At 43.7% G+C, this 21,890-nt stretch overlaps 1 protein-coding gene across 1 annotated transcript in view; it reads left to right on the forward strand.

Annotated features, from left to right (window-relative positions):
- Nucleotides 1-12,797: 12,797 nt before the first annotated feature.
- The window catches only part of RASA1 (RAS p21 protein activator 1), a 65,055-nt gene continuing 55,962 nt past the window's right edge, over nucleotides 12,798-21,890 (forward strand). The window contains exon 1 of the mRNA XM_066618092.1: nucleotides 12,798-13,369. Within this exon, the coding sequence (XP_066474189.1) occupies nucleotides 13,008-13,369 (362 nt within the window). The 5' untranslated portion in view covers nucleotides 12,798-13,007. The remainder of the gene's footprint in view (nucleotides 13,370-21,890) is intronic.

Consider the following 21,890-nt stretch of genomic DNA (forward strand, 5'->3'; position numbering starts at 1 on the left):
ACCACCACAGCATACAGTACATGCTGCATCGGCAATGCTGCATGCTCTGGGCTGGTGGGATAAGATTGGGCCGTTAGTTGATTAAGAAGGACAGGGTGTCAAAAATCTCCATATTTTCAGTTGCTTTATCTAGTGTATGTGATGGGGGGTAGGTATCAGATCTTCCTTTTTTTGAAAGAAAATAGGACACCACTCACTCACTCGCATGCATGCATGCATGCATGCATGAAACACAACCCCAGAAACACAAAACCACTTTTTGAATGGAATGTTTTTGACACATGTTGACAATTCTCAGGCTGAATCAATTTTACTATTCATTCCACCTTCCAGGAGAAACAAAAGATTGTGTGAATCTCTTGCGTGAATTTTATTGTGCCCTTCAAAAAAGATGTTAGAATATGAAATGTCTTCTCTTTTAACAGTATTAACAACAGTATTAACAACAGTATTTATATACTGCTTTTCAACTAAAAGTTCACAAAGTGGTTTACAGAGAAAAATCAAATAACTAAATGGCTCCCTGTCCCCAAAGGGCTCACAATCTAAAAAGATGCAAAAGAATACCAGCAGGCAGCCACTAGAACAGACACTGCTGGGGTGAGGTGGGCCAGTTACTCTCCCCCTGCTGAAAAAAGGAGCACCCACTTGAAAAAGTGCCTCTTACCCAATTAGTAGGGGTTATTTCATTTATGTGTTTTTCTCCCTTCATCCCATGAGTTGCAGTGAAATTTAAAACTGTGCAAGTGTCAAGAGCTATATGCCCATGCTCAAAACCCACATATGACACTGCCAATTGTCACCTCATTGCGTTAAAGGGACAGTGAGCGACACAGTCTGGGAATGAAATGCCCAAGGCTCCTTTCATTTTCATTTCCTTGAACAGAGAATTCATATGACTGATGCCATCCTCATGATTACTGTGCCTGGATGGTGGGGGTGGGGAGATTAGATGGCTATTTTATGAGAAGTGACATGATCTGTCAGCTAAAAACCCAGGATTGAATATAAAGATATCTCTAAGAATTTTTTCAATAATTAATATCTATCTCCTTACATATATGAAAAGGGAAGCATTTTTGCCCTGATCCAATGAACAGCGGCAAAGCACAAACTCCATATCCCACCTAAAACTGCCTTCACAGTATTTACCACCTAAATACTACCTTCAAATGTTAATACTCTTCACAGACATCTGTGAGGGTTTACCCTTCACAATATTTTTTCTGTGTCTGATGAAATAGGTTGGTTCATTTAAAACCTCATTGTTTTTGTCCAGTGGTTGCTTTACTCAAGTAGGACAAGCTTCCTCTCGAGGAAGGTTCTTCCTTTGGAAGAAGGAACTTTTGAATGCAATCCAATGCCAGGGAACATTCCAACCCTAGACAAATCAACTGAAGAATTGTCATGACTTCAATGGGATGTGGAGGGTATTCTTAGGTCCCAACCCAGGGATCTGTAATAGCACTCTACAGATAAAGGAATTTTCCACCTGTTCCTTCTAACAGAGCAGAATGAGTGAGATGGGGTTATGGATGCAGTAGCAGCCCACAGTCACAGTTGCATTTACAAATATCTGGACCTTGGAGACTTCCTACTCAGTTGTCAGCCACATGTGTGTGCAGTGGAAAAAGCATGTGGACAAACCTGTTTCCATTTGTGGGTGTCTCAAAAGGGTCAGATATTCACAGTGTTGGTGGAAGCATTCAAACAGAAACAAAACATCCTCTTTCTATTGTTTGCTTTTAAAAAATACAAAGCTGAGTTTATCTGGTGACCTCACACCCATGTGACTTTCTGAGTCAATCTTGTCTGGATGATTACCAAAACCAGTCGGATATTAAAACTAATTATTCTGGACATTAAAATTCAATTTATGTGTAAAACCCAGGTGAAAGACAATGTTGGAGGGCAAAACAGTTACAGTACCTAGCAGTAAACAATGGCTCACACTGCACTGCCTCACTGTGACTGGGTGGACTGGAATCGATTGGGAAAATGGTAATCTTTGCTGCCATCACCCAACACTAGGAAGCCAAGACAAAGTCTTAGGAAAGTCTCTCTCCCAGATTAACAGAAAGCCCCAAAATGCAGGAGGTCCACTTTAAAACTAGCCAGTAGTAGAATGTGATGATCTGTAATCATCAATGATCATAATGTGATGTGATGAAGAGATGTGGCCCAATGGAGTGATACCAGTTGGGAGAACAATAAAAACACAAAAAGGGTATTGAAACAATGGAGGGGGAAATGTGACAGAGGAAAAACAAGACAGTGAGCAACTAAGAAGAGGGAAAGAGCAGGAACAGTTGACAATGGCTGGCAAGGAGGTTAGAATACATGAAAATAAATGTAAATCCTGATGCAAAAATCTGGGTACTCTTACTATTCTAAGGGCCCAGTTTTATCCAACTTTCCAGCCACAATGCAGCTGTGCCAATGGAGCATGTGTTGCATCCTGCAGTGGGAGAGGGGGCAGTCACAGAGGCCTCCTAAAGGTAAGGAAACATTTGTTCCCTTATGTTGGGGCTGTATTGATACTGGAAAGTTGGTTAAGATTGAGCTCTAATTATTCTCATGGTTCCAGGATCCTGATCCTAACACACAGGCAGCACAATGAGCAGGGAGCATCAGATGCTTCCAATAACAAAGCAAGACATGGGGCAAGGGAGGCTTGCTTGTGCTTTATATGGCATGTGGGCATTAACTCTGCTTTACCTTTGATATTTTGGAGTCACCTGAGCTCTAGAATCTTGGAAATGCTGGGTACTTCATGGTTCTAATAAACTGGTTCAAAGACAAGTTCTTTGTTTACAAGTCAGTTGGGGAAGAAGATGTTCAACAAAAGCAAGAAAGAGACAATGGCTACTGCATCAGGATGACTCAGCCACCTTTCTAGGTTGCTGAGGCACCACAGAAGCCTCTTAAGGAGTGAAAAGGTCCAAAACAGATCCTTCTGTAAAGGGACAAGGGGCTGGACCATTTTGTCCCATAGAGCTCGCAGACGTCTGCAGTCTGCTGCACACCCCACAACTTACAATATAGTAAATGGAGACTATTGGACACCAAGAAATGGAGCGGAATTCTCTATTCCAGCTCAGCTTTATTGACACTGGATCTTGCTCAAGCTTCTGCTGCTGGCATTCGTCTTTCAACTATAAATGTAGTGAACAAAGATTATTCTGATACCACATTTGTAGTTTTAATAGGATGCATGAAATATTTAAGCAGCTGTGTTTCTAATTGCAAGAGAGTTTACCATTTGCAGGGGTATTTTCGTGAAACAGAATTCTGAAAATGAACAAAAGTGTCTAACAGGCACCAGAAAGCAAAATCTAAGTGTGTTTGGGAGTTGCAATTTAAATGTCAGATGTAATTAACATTATTTTTAAATGTGTGACAGTTGATGGTTATTAAAAGAATGTGCAGCCTGTCTGAGGTGCCAATAAATTAGGCACCATCTGAATATCTTCTGTGTCTAATCAACAGGAATGTTGGATGATACACATTCTTGGCAACAGTTTCACAACTCCAAATTCCTATGAGATCTTGCACAAGTGATAACGGCTGAAAAAAAGAAGACAAGACAAATGAAGTGGTAGATTCTGGAACTGTCTCAGTGGAACCCCTACAAGAGCAAAGATTTTTGAGCAGAGTCAATATTGATTCCTCAGAGACTCCAGGCCAGTCCTGAGAGTTGGCCACCCTACTTGACATGTGCAAAAACCTGATTTCCTGACTGATACAAAAAGTTGAATACATTTATGAAAAAGCTTTATGAAACTGCAGGATGCAGCACATATCATGTTGGCACCGCTATGCCAGTGCTGGAAAGTGGGTTAGGATCTGGGCCTCAGTTGTATAACTTGAAATCAGAAAGTTATCCTTCACTCGCCTACCCCTTGCCCCTCCCTGCAATCTTGCACAGGGACTCCCACCAAAACTATAGACAAGATGTTGCATGCTGCTCTCAATAACTTTTCCTTAGAATGACTAGGTGGGATTGTTTCACTTCCACTCAAGGAATGGCTAATCACCTAACTGGAATCAGGAAATGATTTGGAAGATATGGAATCTATTTTGGCTTTGGATGGATGAATTGTGACTACAGTTGCTGTCCAATTCCACATAAAGTGAAATCTGAGCCAGATTTAGAGATTATGTTCTTGAGGATTAAGGATGGCATAGGAAGGATGAATTCCTAATAAATTCTGACAAATTCTCCTCTGCATTATCACTGAATGCAGATTGAGAACCTGATCCAAACCTGGTCTGCTGTGCGCTGGTCTCCTGTGCACTGCCTGGGAAATGGCAGTCACAAAAAAGTCGTAAGACATTTTGTGGCAGCCAGAACAAGAGAGGCACCAGCGTGGAAGCCAGTGAAGGCAGCAGGCACAGGGCCTCCACGCCATCAGTGGTAAGTATGCCACTGAGCAGAGTGGGGCGTTCCAGGGCAGGGGACGATGGGGGATGACAGAGAGGGGGTGAAACAGGACAGGAGAGGAAGGGGAGGAGGGCTGTTTAGGCTTCAGAAAGTGTGAGGACAGCAAAGGAGGCCTCTGTTAGATTCTATCTCCCTGAAGGCCTGAAGCCCTACATGGGACTATTTGGTTCTGCGCTAGCAACTGAGCTAGTGCAGATCCGAGTAGACCCATTGTGGCTGCTGGGGTTCAACACGAGGTAAGGGAACAAATGTTCCCTTTCCTTGAGAAGACCTCTGGCTGCCTCCCTTATCTCACAGGATACAGCAGTGGCTGCTGTACTGCAGCACAGGCAACTCCATTAGGACTGGGCTTTCAGACATTCAAAACAAGGCCTCTCATTAAATAAGGGCAACTCTCTCTACTTTATGCAGCAATTGCTGGATGCATACCAGTAAACATCACTAGTTTTCTCCAGCAAATCATGGAAGATAGAAGGTGAGAGGTAGGGTATAGCAAGACCATGACAAGACACTCTTATGTGGCTACAAAAGGAAAAAGCACTGAAAACCAAGTTAGAGCCATCTTGAGTGGATGCGGGATGTGCAGGCATGTGGATGTGGGAGAACCCGTAGACATATATCTGGACTTTCAGAAGGCGTTTGACATGGTCCCTCACCAAAGGCTACTGAAAAAACTCCACAGTCATGGAATTAGAGGACAGGTCCTCTCATGGATTGAGATCCTGGGGCATTTGGTGGGCCGCTGTGAGATACAGGAAGCTGGACTAGATGGGCCTATGGCCTGATCCAGTGGGGCTGTTCTTATGTTCTTATGTTCTAACTGGTTGAAGACCAGGAAACAGAGTGGAAGGGGATTGGACAAGTTTCTGGAGGAAAAAACAATTACGGGTTACAAGCCATGGTGTGTATGTACAACCTCCTGATTTTAGAAATGGGCTATGTCAGATACCAGATGCAAGGGAGGACACCAGAATGAGTTATCTGGGGTGCTCCCTGGGGCATTTGGTGGGCCGCTGTGAGATACAGGAAGCTGGACTAGATGGGCTTACGGCCTGATCCAGTGGGGCTGTTCTTATGTTCTTGAGTAAGTCTGAGAAAAGTGATATAGAAATGATCATAATGAATAAATAATCTAAAATATTATTCTGCATTCAAATGTTGTCAGTTTTGGAACATTAAAAATGTGTTATGGTTCAAAATCCTCATTTACTTTATTTTAAATTTGCACTTCTGTCTAGAAACTATTGCGCTGAGCAAAACAGTATCAGGAGTCCAATGAAAAGAAAAAGCCATTTTGAATAATGACAAATGTTGCTTTTAGATACCCAAAATGCTCAGCCTATCTGTCAAATACAATTACAAATGCATGCATATAAATGTACATGATGATGGAAAGGAGGAGCTTTTTCCAAAAAGTATAATAAATGTCCCCACATGTCCCTTTATTTTCTGTTAATTGCTGTGATTTGACTCTCTCACAGATTTTTTCCCCCTTTAGGAAACATACACCATCTGCCTGGTTAGTCTGTTTTCTTGGTATCCTGCCCGTTTAAGCCTTCCCAGTTTCTGTCTATTTTAAGTAAAACACTCATTAAGGACAGTCACAGCTGCCACGCAGTGATATTTGAAAGGAAGCATTCTCCTTTTGCCTGTGTGCTGAGATAATAAGAATATCACCTTTGTGCCTGATAGATTCCGCAGAGAAGTGTAATTATCTACTGTCATCTATGTCATACTGCATCCTTCTGAAGGTAAGTCAACACCAGTACCTGAGAGATCTTTGCAAGCTGCAATGATGTGAAATGAAAAATGGTATGGCAGAATTATTCAAGATTGTACACTGTATGTTATTTGGTTAAAAGCAAGCAGATGAAGAAGTCCTCTTATTTCCCCCCCCCCCCAACTGGGATCCCCAAAGGTGCTCTGGGCACACTCAAATGAATTTCTGCATTTTTTTTAGAGCACCCACACCCCACTGACCATACCCCAAACTCCTTTTGAAATGGCTCTTTTTCAAAAGCAGGGGGCTTCTGTTAGAGAAACACAAGGCGACAGGAATTACATACGGTTTTTTGGATCCTGGCCAGTGTGTGATATTGTGCATCCAATGAAGCACACACTGTATTAGTACTCATGCTCAGGAAGTCGTCTGATAAGTTTCACTTTTTCAAACGATGGTATTACATACTACTCTCTCTTTTGCATGTTAGTTATACTTTTAGTAATACATTCTCTCTTGCTTCTTGCTAGGCTCTGCTTATAATGTCCACATTACAGATTTAGAAGGCCTTGACATATTGTCTTTTATAATAGCTTCTCATGAAGAATTCATTTCTTGCTATACTGTATTTTTACCCTACCTGAATAGACTATTCAGTCACTGTACGTTATATATTGGAAACCATGTGACAACAGTTAGTTTGGATCTCCAGAGAACTGTAAATGGACCATAACTTAGCTGGAACATAATTAATATCTCACAAGTGTTTGGTGCTTTAAAAATTTAATGGCACCATGGGGGCATGATTAAATGTAATGGTATGTGCATTAATATTTTACACAAAACTAAAGGAAGAAAAGAAAAATAAGCCTAAAGGCAAAGAATGCATCTTTGTAAATCAGAGTGATTATATTGTTAAAGATCAAGGCATGGCTTAACAGGCAACTCAAACATACTTTACACATTCCAAAGGCAAATCTTGGAGGAGACTGGCCAAACAAGCTTTTTGCAAAAGAAAAAAAAAATCTTTTCGGGAAAATGAGTTGGAGATGCAGCTTGAAAATTTTTAATTTATATTAAAACTGGCAGATTTCCAAAGGTTTCATAGGGTTATGGAGAAAGCCAACATGGATATTCAAGAGTGAGGCATATGGAGCATTAGATGGCAACATCATTGGCTATGCTGCTTTCTGTATGGCACTTTCTGAGAAGAGCTGGTGTTTCATCACTGAGTTGGGGGGGGGGGGACACCATGGTTGCAGACCAGGTATCTAAGAGCAACTTAAACAGATTTCCTCTCACTATGTCCCTCTATAGAATCCCTAACAGCCCAACTCCCACTGCATGCTGCATGATATTGGGGGAGACAAGGGACAACCAGAAGGCAAATGTAAGTTTCCTTTACCTCCAGGTATGCCTTCAGGCCTCCTATGGCACTCATCCGATCCACACCAACTATGGAGCTGAAGTATGTCCAAGGAGTGCCAGAGGCATTCAATGGAGGGGTTATGGGGATAGGTTTGGGTGTACTTGATTGCCACCAGATCCACCCCTTCCTTCCCCTGACATGCCCTGAGTTTCTCCCCTGAAAGACCCCATTACTCCCCCTACCCGACCATAGCCCACCCCTGCTGATAACTTACAGGCACTGGTGAGCCGTTCAGTCAAGTTTGGTGCATGCACGGTGCTGCTGGCCCTCTCTGCCAGGGGCTCCATCCATTTGCAAAAGGCTCATAGGACTGGACCGCCTGTTGTCTTTTAGACTCTATGGAGTCTGAAGGAAGAGGTGGACGGAAGAAGTGCTGCAGCTCTAGCAAAATGTCTTGACAGACGACAATGTAAGCAAAATACCTGAAAGTGCACACAAACATCTAAATTTTGCATTTGCTACAATTCTGAAAATGAAGGTTTGCTAAGCTAAGTGTGTGTGTATGTGTGAAAGAGAGAGGGGGGATTAAATATCCCCCCAAACCCCCATGGTTAGCTACCTTCTTCACCCTTGTATAGCGGAATTTCATGCTTCTCTGGGGGTTTATCATAGAGAGTTGCCCTTGTGGTCACCACACTGAACTCACAATTGTGGATCTGTAAAGCATATTCTACGTATACCAGTTCTCACTGACTATAGGCACCAGATAAATTTGCAGTTAGCTGTCCCATACATTTTATTCTGCTGAATCCTCCCTCCTGCAAAATCCACTATTGCCCTTGTCAGTTGAGAACTGCTTCATGAGCTAAGTGGGGCACCAACTAATCTAATTTGACATATGTCATAAAATGTAACACTCTTTAGGTCAGACAACAGCCATCACACCATTATAAAATTGTGTTATTGCATTCAAGTTCTTCAGTAAACCTGCATTTTCTTTTAGTGCCACTGCCTGCACATGTGAACATTGTCCCTTGCTTTCCTTTGTACTGATGCAACAGTCCTATACTCAGAATAAATTATTCAAAGTCACAATTTGCCCCTCAAAATTCTATTACAACATACAAAGTTGCAAAGACTTGCATATCAGTCAGTACAGCTACAAGCACTTGGCATGTTTGCCTGCAGCTCTGATGATACAGAATAGCATACACATGTCAATTTACAAATACACACAGCAAGACTTGGTTGTGTACAAGTCTAATCCCTACTCAACATTTTGTAAGTATACAACAATGGCTATTGGTCAGACAGGAGTCAGCAATTCCTGAAAATTCAGGTCTTGCTCACTTCAGGATTCTCTGCCAGCTGCTCTTGTCTTTGGAGAAAGTGAACTTGACCATGGTCATGCAGGTCAGCTGGACACTGTACATGCTCTGTGAGGGGCTGCCTTAGAGATTGCCTTTGGGAACCTTTAGAAGCTGCCTTGGGAACTTCAGCTAATACTATATGCTACTGTTAAAATGTAGATGGGAGCCAGTTTTTAGGAACATTATGCTCTGTTATACAAACCTCACTGGCTCATTTCTAAATACAAGAGCCCTAAACTGCTGGGGACCAGGAAATCCAAAGAACTTTCTGTTCCCAAATAGATCTGCTCATTAGGAGCACAATCCTATGCTTGTCTACTCAGAAGTAAGTCCCAAGGTCTTCGATGGGGCTTACTCCCAGGAAAGTGTGCATAGGATGGCAGCCTGAGCCAGAGAGAGCAATTTGTGCCTCTCATCACCTTCAGAGGTTAGGTTAATGGTGATGTGTGGGAGGGCAAGTCTTCATTATGGCCCAAGATGTGTCATTTCCTGTCTCCTGGCTCACAAGTCTACCTGCCTTCCAATATTTATTGAAGACTTTGTTATATTGATAAGACCATGATTAGTTTTGATTTTTTTGTCTGTGGATTGTTTTGCTTCATTTTTCTGCGGCCATGTATTTATTTTTTATTTATATCAGATTATAGTTTGACACATTTTTCTCATCTTTATATATTTAAGCCACCTTGAGATTTTTTTTAAATGCAAAGATGTGTTAGAAATTTCCTCAACAAATAAGTAACTTGTCTTCCTCAGTGACATAACATGAAAACTAAACACGAAATAAATCTGACTACAGCAAATCATCTCTTGGCACAGAGGGCAAGAGATAATGTACTAGATCAGCGTTTCTCAACATTTGTCCCCTGCCATACCACTTTGTATGGTCCACCTACTGAAAGTAACATTGGAAGAAACTGGTGATGATGTCATTGCCAGTTACTTCCAGGTTGGGAGGCCAAACACACTGCAGTAATCACTGACAAGAATTTCAGGGTATATGGGAGGGCTTTTTTGAGCACACAAAAAAGTGCACACTGGTGCATTGAATACTGAGCCAAGCCTCCTACAGCTGCTTGTTGTATTGCATTGCTGGTCTTGCTGCCAGGCTGCAGGGCTCTGGATCCTATGAGTACCTCTGGTTGAGAAACACTGTACTAGACTCTAGAACGCTTCAGAATTTGATTTCCTTTCACAAGTCTTCAGTTTTCTTAATTTATGGCCAGCTCATTGTTTTTAATCGTTAAAAAAGCATTATTTGATCACTTACCTAAAGCTTCATAAGCTGTAAGCTTCATGTCTCAATTTTCTGAGCTTTACACTATACATTTGAATGCATTTAGTTTGTACCCTGATTCCTCCTGATTACTGAGAACTGCTGTTTTCAGGATAATTCTGTGCTAGGTTCAGAAGTCCCACATACAGCACAATCCTAATGAAATTGTCCTGCACCAATGCAGTGGCGCTTAGGTTGCATCTTGTGGGGAAAACTGCTCTGTGACTGCCCCAAAACCACATGGCTGCATCAGCCCTGCAAAGTTGTATAGGATTGGGCCCTTAGGTAAGCCCCTTGGCTGGGCTTGAACCTGTCACCTGTGGTACCTAGGTTGTGCCCCTGTTCAGTGAGCTATTACCAACCTGCTGTACCTGTTTTCTGCAGAGTCTTCCTTTGTGACTTGTTCCAATTGGCAAAAGAGTTCCTTCGAGCTGTGGGACTCAAATGTTTGCCCTAGAACAGCATTTCTCAAATTGTGGGTTGGGACCCACTCAGTGGGTCACGAGCCACTTTCAGGTGGGTCCCTATTCATTTCAATATTTTGTTTTTAACACATTAGACTTGATGCTACCATGGTATGTGACTGCATTTGGGAAAATGATACAGACCTGTACTTTTAACAAGCTACTATGTATATGCTTTTAATAATGATAGTAAATGGGACTTAATCCTGGATAGGATTGCAGCCTAAGATTGTTAAAAATTTTCCTGCTTGATGTTGTCACTTCTGGTTATGACATCACTTCTGGTGGGTCCTGATAGATTCTCATTCTAAAAAGTGGGTCCCTGTGCTAAATGTTGTACAAATCAATGGTAAGGCCACACCTGGAGTATTGTGTCCAGTTCTGGTAGCCACATCTCAAAAAAGACATAGTGGAAATGGAAAAGGTACAAAAGAGAGCGACTAAGATGATTACGGGGCTGGGGCACCTTCCTTATGAGGAAAGGCTACAGCGTTTGGGCCTCTTCAGCCTAGAAAAGAGGCGCCTGAGGGGGGACATGATTGAGACATACAAAATTATGCAGGGGATGGACAGAGTGGATAGGGAGATGCTCTTTACACTCTCACATAACACCAGAACCAGGGGACATCCACTAAAATTGAGTGTTGGGAGAGTTAGGACAGACAAAAGAAAATATTTCTTTACTCAGCGTGTGGTTGGTCTGTGGAACTCTTTGCCACAGGATGTGGTGATGGCGATTGGCCTGGACGCCTTTAAAAGGGGATTGGACAAGTTTCTGGAGGAAAAGTCCATTACGGGGTACAAGCCATGATGTGTATGCGCAACCTCCTGATTTTAGAAATGGGTTATGTCAGAATGCCAGATGCAAGGGAGGGCACCAGGATGCAGGTCTCTTGTTATCTGGTGTGCTCCTTGGGGCATTTGGTGGGCCGCTGTGAGATACAGGAAGCTGGACTAGATGGGCCTATGGCCTGATCCAGTGGGGCTGTTCTTATGTTCTAATGTGTGGAACCACTGCCCTAGAGAGACTGGAGTGTTTTATTTCACACAGCTGTCAAAAAGGTATTTCTTCCAGTGTGTCTGTATGAGTGGCATAAAGGTACTTGAACCCTAGGTATTGGTATTCTTAACCTAGCAGTTTTCTGCCTTTGCTACCTATAGCACAGTATATCCAGTAGGGGATGGGGGAGGGCTGTGGCATCCTTGGGTCATGTGCCATGGCTGGCAGTGGTGACTGCCACAGTGGCATTCATTCCTAGGGGCTGTGGGGGGAGGGCTTTCTTTCTTAGCTACTCCTGTCTGGCTAACCAGAGCTAGGAACTACTCCAAATGCCACTCCCTGCACTTTTCAAAGAACCCCTTTGATGAGCAAATTTGGTTGCAATCCTATCCACAATTACCTGGAAGTAGGTCCCATTTAAGTTTTGGGACTTACGTCTGAGTAGATACACATAAGAGGGCACTGTAAAGCCTAAAACTTTTATTACAACATCCTGGTGGTCCTAAGCTTATTTTGCGGGAGGAGGAGGGAGTCACAATCCTATGCTTGTCTACTCAGCAGTAAGTCCCATTATAGTCAATGGCGCTTACTCCCATGTAAGTGTGGACAGGACTGTAGCCTGAGAGCCCAATCCTATCCATGTCTACTCAGAAGTCAGCCCCATTAGAGTCAGTGGAGCTTGCTCTCAAGAGCCCAATCCTAGGCATGTCTAGGCAGAAATGAGTGGGACCTATTCGCAGGAAAGTGGGGACAGGATGCAGCCTTTCAGCCCAATCCTATGCTGTCTGCTCAGAAGTCAGTCCCATTAGTGAATGGGAATTGCTCCCAGGAACGTCCGCGTAGGACTGCAGCCTGAGAGCCCAATCCTATGCCTGTCTACTCAGAAGTCAGTCCCATTAGAGTCAATGGGGCTTACGCCCAGGTAAGTGCAGACAGGATGGCAGCCCGAGAGCCCCATCTATGCCTGTCTACCCAGAAGTCAGTTCCATTAGAGTCAATGGGGCTTCCTCCCAGGGAAACGTGGACGGGACTGTAGCCCAGTCACCTCCCCTCTCGCAGGGGGGACGGAGCGCGCCAACTTGACACCGCCCTCGGTGGCGGTGGGAGGCGGGCAGGCGATTGCTGGACGGAGCGCATGCGCGCTTCCGGCAGGAGGCGGCGAGCGGCAGCCCAGGAGCCGGAGGCGCTGCCGCCCCTCAGAGCCGGCCTGAGCCCGGCAGCGGGACGAGCCTCGCCTCGCCTGGCGCCCATTGTTCCTCCCTGCCGGCGCTGAGCGAAGCCCTCCGTGCCTCGGCCGCCTCCTCCCGGCGGGCGGCCCCAGCAGGGGCGGGGAAGGGGCGGTGCAGCCAGCCAGCCGGGGCAGAATGATGGCGGCGGCCGAAGCTGGAGGCGAGGAGGGCGGCTCGGGAGCGGCCGGGGAGCCGGGGGGCCACTGCCCTCCCTGTGCCCGCAGCGGCGCCAAGCCCTGCGCCGCCGCGCTCCTGGGCAGCTCCGCGGCCGCCTCGCCCGCCGCCGGCTCCAGGCCCGTCCCCGCGGAAACCTCCAAGGCCCCGGAGGACGGCGGCGCCCCCTCCTCGGCCGGGGGCTTCCCCCCGCTGCCGCCGCCCCCGCAGCCTCCGCTCCCCGCCGGGGGGCTCAGCACGGTGGACGAGGGCGACTCGCTCGACGGGCCCGAGTACGAGGAGGAGGAGGTGGCCATCCCGCTGAACGCGCCCCCCACCAACCAGTGAGTACCGCCGGGGGGCTCCCCCCGCGCCCTGCCCGCTAGACGGCGACTCCCGAAACTTTCCTGGCGCCCCTCGCTCCCCTGGAAGCGGCAGCCTCGGCTCCTTCGCCCGCAGACCTTCCCACACTCACCTGGGAGTAAGGCCCAGGGACTGTAATGGACTTGCTTCTGAGGAGGCGGGCATAGGTTTGGGCTCTGAGGCTGCAATCCTCTCCACACTTACCTGGGAGTAAGGCCCATTGGCTGTAATGGAACTTCTGAGCAGACATGCATAGGATTGGGCTGCTCTTGTGTTCAATGGGGGTTGTTCCAAGAAAAGTGTGTGCAGAATTGTAGCCTCAGAGCTACAATCCTATGGCTGTCCACACCGAAGTCCCATTAGAGTCAGTGGAGTCAGCTTACTCCCATTAGAGTCAGCTTACTCACCGGATTGCAACCTCAGTCAGCTGCCTGCTTGTCTGGAGAACCTGTATTGAAAGTTTCCTTTAAAAAAGAAAAGAGCTAAACATTAAAAAAGAAATATGCTTCTTCCCAAATCTGGAGGCATTTCATTCATATCCACTGAAAGCCTTCCCAAGTGGGTGTTTCCCCAAAGCTTGGCTATTCCCCACACTTTGTAATTACCACTTTCTTAAATTAAGTAGTCTTGTTTTTTCCAGATTCAGGACTGTTCTACCAGATTCCCAATCCAAGTCTCACTTAGGGAATTTATGCCCACTGTAAGCTAATTAGCTCCCCTTTTGTCCCCCCCAACAATGGCCCCAGTTCTCTACAGCAGCACTGCTAGACTCCACCACCAGGGTAGCTTGCCTGTTTAAACTACAGGGACCCAGTTCCTAAGGCAGCAGTCCTTCCAGGTATAGCAGCACTCCTCAGCTCTCCACAGCCTGTTCAAGTAGTCCATTAGTCAGTGAGCCAGATAATCACTTTGCCAGAAGGTCAGTCCACAAGGCAGAGCCGTAAGTCAACATTCCAGTAGGTCCCTTAGCCACAAAGTCAGTCAGAGTATCCAGGCCAAAGTCAATAAGCCGAGTCACAGTCCAATGTCAGATTCCAGGGAAGTCAGTGTATCCAAGTCAATAAGCCTCCTCTCCAACCTGCCCTCCTTCTACAACCCACTTCCTGCCTCAGGTGCTCCTTATATCCCTAGGGACCTCATTGCCTCTAGTGGCTGCAGCTGTGCAGCACACCCTTTCCTGAAAGGCCAGGCCTTAACTCTTAGGGGCCACTGCAGACACCCACATGCTACCTCCTCGCCAGATCTTCTGCGGTTCCAACACAAGGACCCACTTTTCTTTTTTTAATAATAATTTTCAAACACAAAAAAATCAACAGATGCAAACTCTAAAAGTTAAAAATAAAAATGTAAATAGAAACAGGTATTGAAAGTTGTGTGGCAAGTGCAGAGTTCTAAATCTGTTTCTTTGTTCTATGGAATTGTATCACATAGTAGGTATCATATCTTAAGTAATCTGTTAGTAATCGTAAAATACATTTTTAAGGACAGAAAGAAAAGAAAAGGTTATGTGTGTATCAGTTATCTACAAATTGAATTCATAATTCATGTGACCCATTTTCCCCTTTGCGCGGGAAGTTCATGAATGGTTTCCAGTTGTCCATAAAAGTCTTTACTGACTTCTCTTTAAGGAAAATCGTAAGTTTATCCATTTCAGCAAAGTCCAATATCTTTACCCACCAATCTTCATCTGAAGGTGTCTCTGAAATCTTCTAGTACAGTGTTTCTCAAACTGTGGGTTGGGACCCACTAGGTGGGTCGTGATCCAATTTCAGGTGGGTCCCCATTCATTTCTGTTTTTTATTTTTAATATGTTAGACTTGATGCTACCATGGTATGTGACTGCATTTGGGGAAATATTACAGACCTGTACTTTTAACAAGCTACTAGGTATATTCTTTTAACAATGACAGTAAATGGGCTTACTCCTGGTAAGTGTGGGTAGGATTGCAGCCTAGGATTGTTAAAAATGTTGCTGCTTGATGATGTCACTTCTGGTCATGACATCACTTCTGGTGGGTCCTGACAGATTCTCATTCTAAAAAGTGGGTCCCGGTGCTAAATGTGCGAGAACCACTGTTCTAGTACTTAGCATACAATGTTCTTGGGGTTTCATCTTTCATCCCAAACTGTGTTACAGGTCCCACTTCCATTTTGTGTTGAATCATAAATGCCACCTTTCCTAATCTTTTTTTAAATACTGCTTTGAAAAATATAGGAACCTTGTCCTCCTTGGCATCTGATATCATGCTCAGAGAAATTTTGCAGGTTCAGCTTATCATGCAAAGCATGAAAAAGCTGCAGCTGCCAAAATGTCGTCATCTGCACCAACTGTTAGAGATAAAGCAACTCTGTCTTACATTGTATCTGATCTCTCTCTCTCTCTTTATTCAAATTGTTTTTTGTTTTTTTTTTCAAAAAAGAAAGTAATAGTAGAGGCACTGGTGTGACCCACAGTAAGTCTGGTTGAAATCTGCTTATCTTCTTGAACTACAAGTTGAAGGCCATTGTGGTAGCCTTTCCTAATGTATTACTCTCAAATCAAAGGTCTAATCTTTTACAAATAAATATTCATGTTTTATTCTTTTTCTCTCAAAAGTTGGGAATTGCAGTGACACACCTCAAGAGATTCCAAAGATAGTCACTCAAAATAAATTGACTTGAATCAGCTACCTTTGGATCCTTCAGAAGTATTCACTTCTGCCCAAATGGTCTAAAATCATGCCAGTATGTACCTATAGTTGAAGTGGGAATTTTTTTAATGTAGGTTTATCATATTTCTATCTCACCTTTCCCCCCCCCCCCCGGGGTATTACTGTACATGTGTATGTGAGAATAAGTTCCATTCAATATAGGAGGACTTAATTCTGAATAAATATGCAGAAGATCAGGCTGCACATATGATATCAAGGCATGTAAGTTTCTTTGTACAGTAGTATATAGTGCAATAGATCCAGGTTGAAGAACATAATACCTTTAACTTTTCTTGATGCTGGCGTAATCGTTTTCTCCAGAAATGTGTATGTGTAAAAAAAATGTAACGTTGGTGTGCAAAAATCATACAGATTTTTTAGGAAGTAGCCATTAGCTAGAGCAAATACAAATCTGTTCATGCATCTTTCCGGCAAAAGCCATGGTGTGTTTTCTTTTTTTTTTTTTGTATATCCTATTTTATACTGCTTCATGTTGTATCCAAAATGACTTTGGATACAAACGTTGGAGATTAGTGCAGGTCTATATAGCTGATTGTATTATGTATAGAAAGTCAATTACTGTAAACCTGCTAATTGCATTTTTTAAAAGTTCTCTTTTTATATGTTCTTTGTTATGAAGGATGGACAAAAGCTATTTTGATTAGTAAAAGTCACTTCTATTGGCATTCTGCTATGATCTGCTTGTGTTAGTCTTGGCATACTATATGTGAGGCCAGTGGATTGGGTGTGTACATCCCACTATGTTCTTGTAAGTTGTTCATGTGTGCTTTTGGTATAAGCCAGTGTTTTTCAACCTGTGGGTCGGAACCCCAAAAGGATCACAAAGCCTTATTTGGGGGGTTGCAGCAACCTTTCAGAGTCTGTGCAGGAAAGGCCTTACATCCAATCCAATAATGGTGCTGCCTTATCAAAATTGAATTCTTTCTATAATTCTACACAGCCTTTTCTCACTGTCTTGCCCCATAGCTCATAAGGCTGCTATCTCACAGGGTTATTGCAAAGACCCAAGAGATAGGACGAAATGGGGCAGGTGGGGTAGGAGATGGGTGAATCAGATCCCAGGAGGGGTCAGGATTGGTGGTGGGTCCCAAATCTCATACTTTATATATTTACTGGGATTGTAGCTCAAAAAAGGTTGAAGATCCCTGGGATAGCTATTCAGATTTAAATGCCTAAAAAACTTTGTAGGTGTGGTGGTAGAACTGGACACAGTCAACCTCAAGGCCACTGTTACTGTACCCTGAGTTATATGGGCTAAGAACAATCTCCACTTTTATTAAAAGAAGGTTCATCCGTATTGTCGTCTATATTTTCAGTATCGGATGTCCTTTAAACCTTCACAGAGGAACAGTGAACATGATTATAAGCAACCCTAAGTTTGAAAGATTTATTAGAATGGCTGCTGAAAATGTTCATGGATGACTTTTGTTGTAGTATTGTAGTATGAACTGTGGAATTCATTGCAAGTAACTTTTGGTAGAGAACAGTATATACCTACTATCATTTCTGTCTAATTTGCTTACTAAGTTCTAACAAGGTAGCTAAGATTTCTCTGGAAATAAGGTACAGGCTTCTACCGTGCTAGGGTTTAAGAATCTCTTTCTAGTAAATGCATACATTCGTTTCTTGTTTTAATGAATGAGTGGTATGTTACATTTATACAGGTATAAATACAGGCCCCTGTATTCGTGGGGGTTCTATCTTGAAACCTCCCCCCCCCCCCGCAATTAAGAGAAACTGTGGAAAAGGGTGAACGCCTCCCCCCACCCTCCGGAGCTGAGGGAAGCTCTGCTCTCTTTGCCTCTCTGACCCCAGCAGAGATAATGGATGGACATCTGTGGCCTCTGCCAGGCTCATACTGAGCCGGACAGTGAAAATAGTCACTTCTGGTTTCTCTGTGAAACTGGATAAGGCTGTGGAGGACCTTGAAGTAATAGATAAGGAATTGGTGGTGAATGCAACAGAAGCTAGGAATATGCTGTGTGTATATGCACCAAGTTTTTATAAAAATGTCAGTATAAGGTTGCAATTTTCAACCTTTTTCATCTCATGGCACACTGATATGGTGCTGAAATTGTCAAGGTACACAATCAGTTTTTTCACCTTTGACAAGGCACACCATGCTGCTGATAGGGGGCTCAAATCCCCCAATTGCCCTACTAATAAATGATCATCCCCAAACTTCCGTGGCACACCTGCAGGCCATCCACAGCACACTAGTGTGCCACGGCATAGTGGTTGAAACTCACTGGTATAAGGTCTACTGTGTACTGGAAGAATGCTTGTTGTCTCAGTCACAAGTACTGTGCCTCTTTCAACCTCAATAGTTTTTAATTTTATCTTAGTTATGTAGAAAAAAGTAGTACCTATACAGTAGTTAGATGCAAAATATGGAGACAGAAAATCAATAGTAAGGTTTGTTTTTCTGTTGAATGCTGACTGCTGCCAGTACAGATAAAATGTACACTGCTGACTAAGTATAAAGTTAGGTTAACAAATTTCATTTATTCTTTACTGGAGTGTCAAACTTGTTTCATACATTGGGCTGAACAGTATTAATGCACCTGCTAAGGGCCAGAAGTGTCATTAAGCAGGTGATGACCAAAAATAAGCATTTGTTCTCATTTAGGAACTCGATTGCAAATAATAGAAGAGAAAATATGCAAATTTTGATCATATTTTCAAGATATGGGAGAGTGCAATTATCTTGTGGGTTGCCATTTCAGCAGCACTTCTTCTGCCGAGATGTCATTTCGCAGCTCCACACCTGAGAGCTACTCTGGAAAGTGCCGCCTTAGTAGAAGTGGTACTTCTGCAAGGGCGGTCTGCTTGATAATTGGGCTCTGCCAGTGCCTCAGTAGCATCTCCCTTCTAGCCCCATTGGTCTATCCCTTACCTCGCCTTCTGTGGGCCTCCTTTCCAGTGCCTTGGCCTGCCGCTGAAAGTGCGGCCTGTATGGTGATTGTGCCCTTGCAGCATCACCCTTTCAGCAGCACCATTTCTACCCACATGTCACTTTGCAGTTCAGCAGCTGATGGTGGTGCTGGGAGAGCCTTATTCCCATATTAATTCATGCCTCCCACTTGGAGCTGTTCTTTGGAACTTTCTGTTCCAGTTATCTTGAAACACTGAATTGCACTAACAGGCTATAGTCCTAGGTACACTTTTATGTGGAAATAAGCGTCACTGATTGTGTTGGGACCACTGAGTTAAGTAGAGAATTGGGAGTGTGGTGGCCAGCTCAATGTGCAGTCTTAGGTTGCAGTGTTAGATTAGTTCAAGGCAGGGGTCTCCAAATTCCAACCTGGGGGCCAGATCTGACCCACAACAAGCCTCTATCTGACCCGTGACAAGCCTCTGGGCCTCTGCAAGCCTCTGGCCTGTTCAACTGAATGTGACCAGAGCTGTGCTCCAATTGCATCTGGAGGGTGTTCTGAGGGCCGGGGAGGCCATGTGCCTCCCCTTAGAATGCCTTCTGAAGGCTTAAAAACACTACTTCCTGGTTTTCCTGAAAAACCAGAAGTGACTTTTTGGGCTGTCTGAAGACCTTGGACTTTCTGAGGCTTTCTAATGCATTTGTTTAAATTTTATATTTAAAATTTATTTATTTTTCTGGCCCTTGGCCCTCTGGCTTAAAAGTTTAAGGAGTTGCTGGTTTTTTTTGTGATACCAAGAAACATAGGAAGATTTGAGGACTCAACAAGGAAAAACCCAACTGGCCTGTTGTAACTTAGATGTTTGGTATTCTGATTTTCTAGCTGCTGTGGAATAAGCCACTTTTATGACAGTGTACATTGCTTCTTACCTCTGCTGCTTGCCAGTAAGATCGTCATAGTTATGGAGTACCTGCCCTTGGGCAAAATGAGACAGTTGCTTGGGGTAACTCCTGAAATATTCCTGAACAAAAACTTTATACCTGGGAGTCAAATTAATAGTGGTTCTCTGTCTTTCTGGACTGTGTAAGAGATAGTAATGCAATATACGTAATATTCTTAAATGAAACACATGAGATTGCATCCAGCGAAGTCTGTGTGAAGGTTCTTACAAGGAAACTTGTTTTCTTTCTCTGCAGTAATTTTTCATGCAAGGTGTCTCCACTCAGTTCCTGTTAATCCCCCCCCCCCCCACACACACCATTCTACCTGTTTGAGGATCTTCTCATTCTTGGGAGAGGCTTTTGGGATGTACAGGCAGCTGCTGTGCTGACGAGGGAGGATAATGTCCCCTGCAGGAATATTAGCACACTCGGGCTTTTTAGAATTCAACCCACAGTTTCAATTATTTTCGAAGTAGTTATTGTTTGGGGCATTTCATATAAATTTCTTTCTCTGAGTTTTGTATGTAAAATCAATATGCTTGGGTCAGATGTTAGGATGAACCATAAATTTGTCTATCAGGTGTGAGCTGCCCTGCACTTGCACGTTCTTCCTTCTTTTCATGTCTGCTGTCTGTTTGGCTGGTTGCAAATCATAGTTAGCTGTCTTTGGATGTAACAAACTATGGCTTGTGACAAGCCAGGAAGCTGGGTAGTTTGGCTGTTGCAGAGCCTGTGTGCTCCTGTTTCTTCCATGATTTTCTGGAAGTATTTCTAGTCTGGTATTTCTTCCGAGAGTGGTGGAATCGATATGCATGAAGGGAAGAAGGATGTAAGCTGAGGCTTGAACCCAACATTCAAGCATTTTGTGATTTAGGTCCAAATTGGGCACATCTCTAATGGATTTATAAATTGATGCCATTGGGAGTGAAACTGTGGTAAATGGTTGATTATTCTGGTGAAACTTGCAGGTTGCATCTGGCCTATGGCCTACCAGGTAACCATCCATACCTTGGAGAGAAGGTTATTTTACGTAAAGAATCAACATACTTTGTCCTTATACTCAGTATCTGTTAACCCCAGTGTGCATTACTTTACACTTACTTACATAGAAATGCATCTACCATTTTTGCTACCCATTCTCCCAATTTAGAGAGATACTTTTGGAGCTCTTCGCAATCCTTCCTGGTCTTCACCACTCAGAAAAGTTTAGTGTTGTCCGCAAACCTTTTCACTTCACTTTGTCTCCAGGTCATTTATGGACAGGTTGAAAAGCTTTGGTCCCATGACCAGTTCTTGGGGCACACCGCTTTTCACCACTCTCCATTGTGAGAATTACCCATTGACACCCACCCTCTGCTTCCTGGACCTCAACCAGTTCCTAATACAGGAGAGGACCTGCCCTCTAATTCCCTGACTGTGGAGTTTTCTCAGCAGCCTTTGATGAGGGACTGTGTCAAACGCCTTCTCAAAGTCCAGATATATAATATACACAGGTTCTCCCACATCTACATGCCTGTTGACCTTTTCAAAAATTCTAAAAGGTTTATGAGGCAAGACTTGTATACACAAGTACTCAAGACTTGTCCCCAAATCAGGGAAAAAGTTAGTAATGTGTAGGAGTCCCCCTGCACAAAGAATGCCACTTGTCATAACTATTCATTTACAGTTATAAACAGAAGTTAAGTTACTTGCCACTTCTTCCTGAAGCATACAAAGTGTAAATGCAACCTATGTGCCAGACTTTCATTTTCCTGTTTTCTTTAAGAAAGAAAACAGAAAACCTCATATCCCCCCCCAGCTCTTCCTTGCAGTAGCTCCAGCTAATGTAGAATGGGTTTAATGTTTTTCTATGGAAGCTCCAATAAGTTACTCACAAATAAACAATCATCACTAGTAATTCATTATGTTAGGCTCTATATCGGCTCCTCAAATATAATAGGCAGAGCGGAATGTCTAGAGTATCTCATCTATGAT

The sequence above is a fragment of the Tiliqua scincoides genome, chromosome 2 (assembly GCF_035046505.1).
Source record: "Tiliqua scincoides isolate rTilSci1 chromosome 2, rTilSci1.hap2, whole genome shotgun sequence".
In the NCBI taxonomy this organism is placed as follows: domain Eukaryota; kingdom Metazoa; phylum Chordata; class Lepidosauria; order Squamata; family Scincidae; genus Tiliqua; species Tiliqua scincoides.